At 37.2% G+C, this 13278-nt stretch overlaps 1 protein-coding gene across 1 annotated transcript in view; it reads right to left on the bottom strand.

The window, feature by feature from the left end:
- ERP44 (endoplasmic reticulum protein 44) overlaps window positions 1-13278 on the bottom strand; it is a 117983-nt gene that overhangs the window by 24375 nt on the left and 80330 nt on the right. Inside the window, exons 7-9 of the mRNA XM_003312200.4 lie at window positions 11330-11387; window positions 9397-9513; window positions 642-753 (exon numbers count right to left, since the gene is read on the bottom strand). Coding sequence (XP_003312248.1) covers window positions 642-753; window positions 9397-9513; window positions 11330-11387 — 287 coding nt within the window. The remainder of the gene's footprint in view (window positions 1-641; window positions 754-9396; window positions 9514-11329; window positions 11388-13278) is intronic.

The following is a 13278-nucleotide window of genomic DNA, read 5'->3' as shown; positions in this document are numbered from 1 at the left end:
GATTATCAGGTTCTAGGCAGGAAGTTCAAGTTGATATATGAGCCATTCTCATGGGACCATTTTCATTCCAGCCTATTCCAATCATACTGGTTGATTTTTAGTCGAATTCAACCTGCAAGATAGTATGTGACTAAAATGGGCAGCTCTATAGAGTACCTTCAGTTTATTTTGTTTGACTTTCTTCCCTAACTACAGAGGAAAAGCTGGTGACACCTCAAATTCCATTAAATGCTTTGGAGAAATCCACAGACAACTACTCAACTTTCTTTCATTTTAATAAATGTTAATCAGACTGTGTAAGCTCTCTCAGCAACATCTCTGGGAATGTCCATTGGAAAAGGGGTCACACAAGCAATGAAGAAAAGTGCCCAGAACTAGTGCTCATTCATGACCCTGCTTTTCATGCACTTTGATTTTTCTCTCCAAAATAGTAATGGTTAGAAAACAAACAAACAAAAAAACACTACCTCATATTATCTCTCTACTAATGCCTCCTTACCATCACATTTGAATGTGTTAAAATAAGTTTTTAACCCAAATATGTTTATGTGATTTGACAGTAATGGGAGGGGAGATGATGAAAGGGAAAAAAAAAAAAAGAGAGAAAGAAATGATGAAAATAAACACCTTAATCTGTCTACCTTTTTCACTTATTAATTGCCGAGCTACTTCATTCTGGAATATTTCTAAACTTTCTGTATCTTCTTTCATGTGAAAGAGTATGAGAAAAGGCAGTCCTTCTTCTGTCAATTCCTGTAGAGAGAAGCATTCAATGAGAATTATCAGGCTTCTCCATTCAGTTGTAGCTATTTTCTAGGTAGGAACAATTTTGAACCCAACCCATGTAATGCAATAGTTGCAATATCCCGGGGGAAAAAAAAAGGCCCAGTGGTGTGAATAAACATTAGCCTGAACAGAAGACTGAATTCACTCCCCTCCCCACCTCAAGTACCCAGACAGTCAGAGGACCCACATGCCCTGCTTTGCTGCAGAAACTGATCTGCCCCCACTGTCTGTTAGCCAGTATGGGATATGAGGCTTCAGGGTTAGGCTGTTGAATTCATGACATATAGAGGTGAACTATGCTGGTTCTTTACCAAGGTGTTAATTTTAGAGTGGGGTAAACATGATTAGTATTTTCAGTCTTCATAAGTAACAGTGAAAAACAGTATATCAGCAATAAATAAATCTGATTTGCAAAATTTTTTGTATTTTTTTATATTCTAAGGTTGCAAAAACCATTACACTTACATATAAAACTTACCCAAAGCTGAAGTGTTTTATCCAGGGTAAAAAACAAAACCTCCATTATTTAACTAATTCTCAACCAATATACAATTAACATTATTAATAAATACCTACCCCTATATATTTTTATATACCTCTTTATACACACAGAAAAGCACCTTGAAAATTATAAAGTGCTATTAAAATTTTTATTGTTGTAATTGGAGAATAATACAATGGGTAGACATGATTAAATAAAATGTGATACGTAGACAGATTTAATCATTTATTCTCCCCAACAAATGCTAAGTTCTGACTCATCAGAAAAAGTCCAGAAAGGGTCTCATAACAAAATTATTTTCATCAACTATCCTTTTGAGGATCTCTCCATAAATCTAGGAACTACCTCACCAGAAAGTACAAATGTCGTTTATTTTTTAAAAAACAAACTGGGACCTATTTTACAGGATTAAAAGTTTTCTTCTGGCTCTCATCTCCATATTTAAGCCTGTTTCACTTGTATATAAGATCAATTATTAAGCCTCTTGTTACATTTATTTTTTTAAAAAACTGAGATACAATTAGCATACCATAAATTTCACCATTGTTTTTTTGGAGACAGGGTCTCACTGTGTCGCCCAGGCTGGAGTACAGCCTTGACCTCCCCAGGCTCAGGTGATCCTCTCACCTCAGCCTCCCAAATAGTGAGGACTACAAACATGCACGACCATGCCCAGCTCATTTTTGTTATTTTTTGTAGAGATGGGATTTCGCCATGTTGCTCAGGTTGGTCCCAAACTCCTGGGCTCAAGCAATCTGCCTGCCTCAGCCTCCCAAAGTGCTGGAATTACAGGTATGAGGCAACACACCCAGCCCATCATTTTTAAGTGTACAATTTTGTGGTTTTAATTATATTCACAAGGTTGTGCAAACATCACCACTAATTCCAGAGCTTTTTTTTTTTTTTTTTTTTTTGAGACGGAGTCTCACTCTGTAGCCCAAGCTGGAGTGCACTAGTGCAATCTTGGCTCACTGGAACCTCTGCCTCCCGTGTTCAAACGATTCTCCTGTCTCAGCCTCCTGAGTAGCTGGGACAACAGGTGCACATCACCATTCCCAGCTAATTTTTTTGTATATTTAGTGGAGATGGGGTTTCACCATGTTGGCCAGGATGGTCTCAATCTCCTGACCTCATGATCCATCCCCCTCGGCCTCCCAAAGTGCTGGGATTACAGGCATGAGCCACTGCGCCCAGCCCCAGAATATTTTTTATCACTTCAAAAAGAAACCACATACCCATTAGTAGTGATTCCCATCTCCCCTCTCCCCACCCCCTGGCATCACATTAATCTTTTAGTAAGCTGATTTTTTTCTTCCTCATCTTTTATCTCTTGGACTCACATTTTTTCTTCCCCCATCCATTAACTGATGCTGGTCTCAATGACTGTCTTTGGACTTCTCTGCTCTAGCCTGACAAGTTCATGTAGTTCAACAGTTTTGATCACTACTTCTAACTGATCGCTTATCTGTGTCTACAAGCCCAGCTCCAGTACAAAATCCAAGCCTAGGTTTCCATCTGCCTGCTTAATATCTCCATTTCAAATTCTAAACAAGTACCTTAAATACTCAAAACTAATGCTTAGTCCCCTCCTCTCTAACCTCCTTCTCCTATTTTCCCATTTTCTTTAGTACTTCTGCTTCTCTCTTAGCACTTTTCTTTTCAGGACGTAATGCCGCTTCTCTAAAGTCATCTCTCATTCCACTCCATCCCTGTCAAAGGAAAATTCTTTTTTCTAAACTCCAAGAGCATTTTATCAACGGAAAATTCTTTTTTCTAAACTCCAAGAGCATTTTATCAGTGCCCCTCATGTGGCACGGGGCATGACTTTGTGTTACGTTATCTGTACATATGAAATATTAAACTGAAAACCCCTTGAAGACAATCTTATTTCATTTCTCTTTTCCTCACAATCAACATATATCAATAAATAAACAAATGTTGCTAAATAGGTGGTAATTCATGCTGCTTAGGCTTCCAAGTTTACTATGTCCATACAAGCATATTCTTTACCAAACAAATGTTAAAAGATTAAGGAGAAGAATATCAAGACAACCAGATTTACAGGAAACAGATCTTTCCCCACAGATTAAATGATTTAATGGTTGGTTAAATGGTTAAATGGTTGCTTACAACATAATAAATCTCAAGAATTATTAGATGTGCCAACAACCACGGGGAAGGGAGATGCCGTTTCACTGTTTAAGATTTTCCAGGTCTATACCTTTAAATCTGGTTTTAAAAACTACCCCTGCAAGAACTACCACAGCAGGCAAATAGTCATGACAAATTCTTAAATTTTCCTGGGCCTCTGAGGACTAAATGAGTGAATGCAAATTTTTTAAAAATTGTTAAGTAATCCAACTAAACATACCTGAGGCCTACAGAAGTAAGAAAACCAGGGACAGGCTGGGCACGGTGGCTCACACCTGTAATCCCAGCACTTTGGGAGTCTGAGGCGGGTGGGTCACCTGAGGTCAGAGTTCGAGACCAGACTGACCAACATGGTGAAACCCTGTCTCTACTAAAATTACAAATACTAGTTGGGCGTGGTGGTGGGCGCCTGTAATCCCAGCTACTCAGGAGGCTGAGGCAGGAGAATCCCTTGAACCTGGGGGGCGGAGGTTACAGTGAGCCGAGATCGCACCATTGCACTCCAGCCTGAGCGACAAGAGCGAAACTCCATCTCAAAAAAAAAAAAAAAAAAAAAGAGAAAAGCAAAAAAAAGAAAGCCAGGAGATTCATTTTTATATAAACTGTTAGCAGAAAAAGTCTAATCCACCCTCTCTTTCAAAACCAAGTTTAAGATCAAAATGGAAAAGACTAACAATTCAAATATAAAGAAATATTTTTTAAATGTTTACTTCCTTAAAGTTTGATATAAAGGACTTCAAACAGTCTGCTTTACAATTGCTTGTACTTAACTATTCTATTAATAAATTCTAAGTTAAAAAAAAATAAGTATGAATGTGCATTAAAAAGCAGAGGGAGCTTAAATCCCAATCTCTTCTAGGCTTCTGGTACTATAAAACTATGACACACCACTGACACCTTGTGGCCAAACACTCAAATTGTAGGAGCAGTATTTTGAATTCTGTGAAATGTCTTATCTACCTTAAAAAGTTATTAATGATAGGAAAGAGATGGAGGCAAGACAAGATTATGCGTGCTATGTCCAATCTATATATCCAGTATTAAAAAGAAAACAAGAGAATATAAAATTGAGTGCACTGCACATAGAAGGGTATTATTCAATGAAAAATGAGAATTATGTATATACTAGTGAAAATGTCTTACTTTGCCTTACAATGAAAAATGGTTTGAAAGCCACTATTTGGTCCAAACATTTGAACTCCTGTACCTGAGCATCCAGTGTGTCATGGGGGGTAATGACACATAATTAAAGATAGAAAGACACCCAATCTGAGCATATTTATTCAAACCATCTCAAAAAACTACATACAAAACAACTACAATGACTCAAGATGCATCTTAACAATATGAATTACTCAGAATCCAGGGAAATACTACTTTGAGAAGCAGGTTCAAAAATAACACTGAAAAAAGCAACAGAACATTACTGAATAAAAAAATACTCTGGTCACTAAGAATGGACTTAAAATGCCAAGCTGTCATATAGAAATAAAGGTTGAGTATCTCTTATTCAAAATGCTTGGGATCAGAAGTGTTTTGGATTTTGAAATATTTGCATTATTCTTACCGCTTCAGCATCCCTAATCTAAAACTCTGAAATGTTCCAAGAGTGTCATGTAGGTGCTCAAAAAATTTTGGATTTTGGAGCATTTCAGATTTTCAAATTAGAAATACTCCCCGAAATTCTAAAAAACTGGGGAAAAGGAAGTAGAACCAAAGAATCTCAGGAACAAAAGAAACTAGAAAATTTGGTAAAGCAACTTCTTCAAACCAAAAAAAAGAGACTTTCCAAGAAAAGGCTTGTGTTAGAATTTTCACTCAAAAGTCTTCTATAATTCAAAATTCCAAAATATTTTAAAATATGGCATTGCATTAAGATATGCAATGAATTTGCATATCTATTGCAATATCTATTGCATATCTAGTGCAATAGAGCCTGATAAGTTTATGATATTTAAGCTTGCAGGCTTAAAAATATATTAATCACATTTCATGAGAAGCCATTTTTAGAACCTTGATTTGAGAAATAGCTATTATAAACAAGTAGGATGTCCCAGTGGGGTATTCTGACATGTTAAACTGGATCCTGGCAGCACTAATCCTCTTTCTATGAAACACTCAGCAAAGAGCCAATGTAAGATGATTTAGGTTTGCAATGATCTGTCCAAGCAGACACACCCAGAGAATCTCATACAAACATTCATACATTTGATTTGAAATTGCTACAAGCTTAATAAGAATTAAATATTATTTTATGGTGGAAAAGGTACACCAAAAATGTACCATGCTGACATAAAAATACTAACTTATTTTTATGTACTAAAATGCAAAGGCAACGTTTAAATCAGGTAAGAAAAAGTCTTTTAAAGAGTTTTTAAATGCTGTTGGCATAGACTTCTGCTTCCAGAAAGATGAAGTAGACACTTGTCTCTATTTCTCCCAGGAAGTTCAGCTAAAAATCCTGGACATTATATAAACAAACATAAGGCCCTGAGAAGCAAATAAAAGAAAGCAGACTGGCTAAGGACTTAAGGATCCAAGAAATGGTACTCAGTTCCTTGGGTTTTCTTTTTGCCTTATATATCCCAGTCTAAGTGTTGGAAATGGCAATGGACGCAGATCAAAAATACCCCAAGAATGCATTCTCAAGACAAAGAGGGGGCAAAGAGCATTCTGGTTTGCTCACAATGGTCAGTCCCAAAAGTTAAGTGTTGCTCTCTCTTCCCCAAGAAAGGGAGAAAGAGATAGTAAGATCTAAGAGCTGGAAGCCTCTGGAAAGATTCAGGGAATCTTGGAGAATTCACATATATTATCTCCAAATCTGAAAGCACTTAACAATATACATACACCTTAGTAACAGAAGACATCAAATCTGAAATTATACTCTTTCTTAAGAACTCCAGGTTTTGTTGTATTACAATTAGGTTAAGCTATAGTGCTAAAAATTGCATTCTGGAGTAATAATGGATGTAATCTGGACTAATCTTACTACTGGGAAAATTAGAAAAACCAGAGTAATAATAATAATAATAATAAAACACTTTTTGAAAGCATCCAAGAGTGAAAAAAAAAACAAAGAATTATGGGCCAAGACTGGAATAGAAGGAAACCCAGAACATTAAGCATGGCATTTGAAGCTGCTTTTCTTCTACGACCATCTGTCTTTCCGGAAAAGGCAACTGATAGTGCTCAATCCCACTGATCATCAGGGAAATATAAATTAAAACCACAATGAGACTCTACTACACATACACCAAAATAGATTAAAAATGTAAATAGCTGGTATCAAATGTGGGTAAGGACGTGGAGCAGTGTGAACTTTGATATACTACTGGTAGGAATGTAAACTGCTAAAACACTTTGGAAAAACTGGTATCCACTAAAATTGAATGTATATATGCCCTATGACTCAGCAATTCTATTCATAGGTATATATATCCGTAGAAATCTGTGCATATATTCACCAAAGACATAGATAAGAATGTTCATAGCAGCATTATTCACGGTAGTCAAAATCTGGAAGCAGTCTAAATGTCCACCAATAGTAGAATGGATATATTGTGTTATATTTATATAGGGAATTATATTCAGCATGAAAATGAATGAACTACAGCTTCATGCAATATGAATGAACTCCATAAATATAAAGTTGAGTGAAAGAAGCCAGACACAAAAGACATGATTCCATTTTAGGTTCAAAAACAGGAAAAGCTTCCTATAGTCCTATTGAAAATAAGTATGGTGATTATGAAGATGGTAAATGGGGGTAATAACTGAGAAGGAAGACAAGGGGTTTGGAAATACTTTATTTCTGGACTTAGCTCAGGGATTGGCAAATTATAGCCATGGGTCAAATCTGACTTGCTGCCTGATTCTGTTAGGTCCACAAGCTAAAATTGGTCTTTAGTTGTTTTTTGGTTTTTTTTTTTCTTTTTTGGAGGGACGGGGTCTCACTCTGTCGCCCAGGCTGGAGTGCAGTGGTGGATCCTGGCTCACTGCAACCTCTGCCTCCTGGATTCAAGTGATTCTCCTGCCTCAGCCTCCCGAGTAGCTGGGATTACAGGCGCCTGCCACCACGCCTGGCTAATTTTGCATTTTTAGTAGAGACGGGGGTTTCACCATGTTAGTTAGCCAGGCTGGTCTCGAACTCCCGACCTCAGGTGACCCACCCACCTTGGCCTCCCAAAGTGCTGGGATTACAGGCATGAACCATGGCACAAGGCCCTGGTCTTTACATTTTTAAATAATTGGGAAAAAAATTTAATATTTCACAGCATGTGAAAATTATTTGTCCAGAAAGAGCTTTATTGAAACACAGCCACGCTCATTTGTTTACGTATTGTCTAAGGTTACTTTTGTGCTACAACTGCAAAGCTGAGTAGCTGCCACAGAGATTATATGAACTGCAAAGGCTAACATACTTACTATCTGACCCTTTGTTGAAAAAAATTGTCCACCCTCTCTCTTAGTTTGGGCTGCTATATTAAAGTACCATAAACTGGGTGGCTTACAAATTAACAGAAATTCATTTCTCATCATTCTGGAGGCTGGAAATCCCAAATCAGGGTGCCAGCATGGTCAGTTCTAGTGAGAGCTGTCTTCTAGGCTGCAGACTGCCTACTTCTCATTGTATCCTCACATGGCAGAAAGAGAGCTACATAACTCTCTGAGGTCTCTTTTATGAGGTCACTAATCCCATTCATGAGGACTCCATCTCATGAATGGACGATTCATTCCCTAATACTATCACATTGGGGATTAGGATTTCAACATATGAATATTAGGACACACAAATATTTGGTCCATACCACTCTAAGTAGTGATTATATGGGTGTGTTTACTCTGTGATAATTTTGGGGGACCAGATATTCAAACTGTGATTTATACACTTACAATTCTTTGAAGTGTATATGCATACACAAAGTTTTTAAAAACTGTACCTAATACAAAGTTTTTAAAAACTTGCATTCTTAGGCCATTGGTTTTAAAAACAAAAGACCTGGAATGAAAGATATGTCTTACATAAAGTAAAGAAAGGAGAGAGGTCCTTACAGACATAACTCTTTGTACTTGTTCCTCCAGCCTCTTAGGTTTTTAAGTTTTATTTTGGTGGGAGTTGTAAGAATTTCGATGGGCTTGATTTCAGATGCATGGGATGACTGAGGTCGGTTACCTATCACTGCTACCTGCTTTCATTATTTATAATGGAAAAGACAACATTAACTGCTTTACAAAAAACAGAAAAATCTTCTAGTGGCAAAGGATTATTCATTGTATAGAAATAATTGTAACTAAAATCTGCAAAGCATTGCTCCTAAAGCAGCAGTCCCCAACCTTTTTGGCACCAGGGACTGGTTTCATGGAAGACAATTTTTCCACTGATCAGGGTGGGGGATATGATTTCGGGATGAAACTGTTCCACCTCAGATCATCAGGCATTAGTTAGATTCTCATAAGGAGAATGCACCCTAGATCCCTCACATGCACAGTTCACAACAGGGTTCCCATTCGTATGACAATCTAATGCTGCCACTGATCTGACAGGAGGCAGAGCTCAGGCCGTAATGCTCTCTCGCTGGGCAGCCCTCTTCCTAGCAGGCCATGGACTGATACAGGTCTGCGGCCCAGGGGATGGGGACCCTTGTTCTAAAGGACATCCACCTAAACAGGGATCCTCAACCAACAGATGGGTATCAGAATCACCTGAAAGGCATTTTCAAACTCATTTTCAAGGCTGTAGTGAACTACTACTATTACTGGAAATGTAACAGAGGGGTTCTGGGATAGCAAAGGTGAAGAATCACTGGTGTATATTACAGAAACAGCTATGATATAGTTATGTTCACTATATGATTCTTACAACTGATAACTCTGTTAACATAGTAAGACTGGTGGAGGAAGCTTGTGGTTTCAGACATTTGAATTTAAAGTAACAATGCACAGTAGAAAGCCCATACCTCTCCATTTTCAAATGTTATTTCTCGGACAAGAGGAACACATTTATCTTGAATCCAATTGTAAGTCACATCAAAATTTGTCATAGCTCCCAAGTACACCATATCCGGAGCAGAATGCTATTACAAAACAGAAAAAAAAATTAAATCTAACCTGTGCTGGCAAAAGTATATTCTTATTTTTTTTCTTTATATTTTTTAAAGCAAGGTCTCACTCTGTCACCCAGGCTGGAGTACAGTGACATGATCACGGCTCACTGCAGCCTTGACCTCCTGGGCTCAAGCAATTCTCTTACCTCAGCCTCCAGAGTAGCTGGGACTACAGGTACATGCCACCACGCCAAGCTAATTATTTTATTTTATGCAGAGATGGGGTCTTGTTATGTTGCCCAGGCTAAAAAGTACATTCTTATATCCATCCATGAACCCAGAAAATCTACTGGTAATACAAAAGAAACATAGATCATGGAACTTCCAAGAAAGAGGGCCATGGGTGGCAAAAAGCAAATAATTCTGTGATTACCAGGGAGCTAATAATCTAACCTGTGACACCCAAGCCTATTGCTTTTTCTTGGATTTAGGTCAATTAACTCTTTATCAGTATCTTCACCAAAGGCAGGAAGGCATTGTGAAAAGAATTCTCCAAATGAATTAATTTAGCTATTCCTAAGAGCTGAAAATTTTAGAAATTCTTCTTTTAGAAGAAAATATGGATAGTGAAAAAGGCTTGAAACATACAAGATGCTATATGGATGTAAGGCACGACTATTTCTTTTATTACCTACATATCTGTTTCTACATTAACTCAAAATCAATTATCTATGAAGTGTCTAAAATGATGATAAAAATAATAGCTAATATTAATCAGTAAACTTACTGGGTCTAGGCATGGTTGTGAACATTTTATATGTGTTGATTCATTTAATCTTCCCAACATCCCAATAAAGCAAGTACTGTTTTTATCATCCCGTTTTTACTAATTAAGAAACTGAAGCGCAGGGAAGCGAAGAAACTTTCCCAGAGTAACATACTAAGAAGGTGGCACATTTGACATTCAAACCCAGTCTGATACCACCAGAGCCCATGCTCTGAACAACCACACTACCACTGAGAGATAGGTACTGGATTCTGATAATCTAGAGATGATGATACTAAGTAAGCTACTCAAAGAAATGCACTTGCAAAAAATATAAGCAAACACCTATGTGAATTCAAAATAGAATATGAACTTTCTAAAAGCAAGAAATTCATTTATCTGACTGCATAAAAATTAAAAATCTCAGTGTCAAAACACTGTAAACAACATTAAAATGAAAACTATAAATTGAAAAAATATCCATAAATTTCCATTTTTTTTGTATGTAAAAAAAATTGCAATGGCAGACGCTTGGTGAATTTGGGATAACACGTGCTATGATTTTTGTCTCTTAGTTATGGCTACCATCACCTGGTAGGGCCTAAGCAGCTACTTAAAACTTCTTACCCCACAGGTTAAAAACAACCTAGCTGCTCCTTATTATTTGGCAGGTACCAAGTAAATTTATACCCCAGAAGATTTGGGAGTTTGGCTAGTACAATACGGGTAGAAGTGACAATCACAGACAACTGGAGCATTTTAAAAATCTGGCTCCCAGACTGAATGCCAGAGAGATAGAAAAGGCCTGAGAGTCAGGAGATCCCTAATGCCAGCTCTGCTACTCTAATGCCAGCTCTGCTACTCTAATGCCAGCTCTGCTACTCTAATGCCTGTGTGACTTTAGGCTTCTGTGGTCCCATCTTCATTTTGAAGGGTTTAGATCAGCACAAGATGATGCTTCAAACTTCCTTTCAATTCTAAAGTTCTATTAGTCTATGAACATTAACACATATAAAACTACATCTTATGCATGTATTTAAATTATATCTTATCATACAACATTAAGAAATAGCAACTTACCCCTGGTGGTTTGTAGATTATGTTGTCGCCACTATATCTTTCCGGTTTTGAAACATCCCTATGGGAAGGGAGAAATAGTAATAAACCTGAATGACAGAATTTTGCAATGTAGGAATTACAGACTTGAAATACATACTTATCTATCATCTTCCCTATTATAAGACTATGCAATACCAAGAAAAGCATACATTTAAAGAAAACGTTTAATATGAGGCAGACTTTTTAAAGGAAAATTTTAGTTAGTTGTTTTTGTGTTTTGTGTAAGTTTAGATTGGGAGTTTTAGCACTAAAAGGTTGTTTTTGACCCCAGACTGTTTTCTGGCAACTAGGGATCAAGGTCATTGGTTTGGTCAAATGGACTAATTAAAAAAAAACAAAAACGAAATAACCCACATCACTAAAATATAGTTCCATAAATAAGTAATTTTTTGTTTATTTGTCCATTGTTGTTTCCTGAACCTAGTACAGTATCTGGCACATAGAAGTTGCTTAATAAACATTTGTAGAGTACTACAACAAATTATTTTTGTAATCAATTTTTAGATTAATTGAACACTGATTTATCTCTAGTTTCTAACTAGAGTAGTCCAGGAGATAGAGGCAAGGGGTGCTAACCTAGATTGATAACAGTGGGAACAGAAAAAAATGTGTTCCATTAATTAATTAATTCAATAACTATTTACTATGTGCTTCCTTTGTACCAGCTATGGTCTTGGCATTGGATAAACGGGAGTGAACAAAACTATCAAAACTCTCTCTCTCATGGAGTTTACATTTTGGTGAGTAGAGACAGACTAACAAGTAGACATATTTATCTTTGGTGGTTACAAAAAAATGCTATGAAGAAAATAAGTGGAATAAGTAAAGAATGACAAATTAAATAATGGTAGTGCTACTTTATATAAAGTTATCAGGCAAGGACTTCCTGATGAGATGACATCTGGGAGAAGCACTTCCAGATTCAGGCTCTGCTGCAGAACTGTGCTTGCAGCATTTAATGAATATGGGTTGGGCACAGTGGCTCATGCCTATAATCCCGGCACTTTTGGAGGCAGACGTGGGAGGATCACTTGAGGCCAGGAGTTCAAGACCATCCTGGGCAACATGGTGCGACCTCAATCACTTAAAAAACAAAAAAACTGATAATGCGCACAACAAAACATACAAACAAAATCTCACAAAAGCATTAAAGCAAGGACAAACAATAAAGGTCAAAAAATGGAGAGGATATATTGTGCCAGACATCCAGGCTCCATTCAAGATAGCTACTACAGTTAAGCCTAATAGTCATGAGCCAATGAAAAGAGAAATAATACTGCATGGAAGTCAAAGGATGGTTGAGATAACCTCCAATGAGGAGAGAGGGTCAAGAACAGAACCACAAAAATGATTCCATCTTGAGAAAAAGAAAAAAAAAAGGGAGATAAAGTCACAGAATTCAGACAGGTAGGGAGCAAACCAGGGGGATTCAATGTAAGTGTTGACACAGCAAAAAAAGAAAAAGGTAGTTGAACATCACACCCTTCAGAGGAATTGAAGAGGAGTAAGATGTTTAAAAGGCCACTCGATTTGGTAATTAAGAAGTTATTTTGTGACTGTGTAGAGACAAGTTTCATTAGAGCAATGGAGGTGAAAGTTAGCTTCCAAAAGGTTAAGTTTTTTACTGGTTAGAATTTAAGAAAATCAAGGTAGCCAGGCATAAACTAATCCTTTGAAAAAAATAAAAAGAAAAAGAAAGGTGAAATTATAGCTTAAGAGAAGAGGCAGGTCAGGAAAGAAAGAAGCGTGTTTTCAGAAAAGGAAAGCAGTTCTTGAAAAGGGTCAGGTTGAAAACACAAGCAGGAACAACTGATGGATCAAAGCCCCAGAGGAGTTTGAAAGGACACCAGTTACAAGGACACCAGTGAAGAGGTTAGCCTTAGAAAGAATTGTTCCCCTGAGACAGGGAA

Source organism: Pan troglodytes, chromosome 11 (genome assembly GCF_028858775.2).
Source record: "Pan troglodytes isolate AG18354 chromosome 11, NHGRI_mPanTro3-v2.0_pri, whole genome shotgun sequence".
NCBI classification, from domain to species: domain Eukaryota; kingdom Metazoa; phylum Chordata; class Mammalia; order Primates; family Hominidae; genus Pan; species Pan troglodytes.
This window is presented reverse-complemented; position numbering and strand designations above follow the sequence as displayed.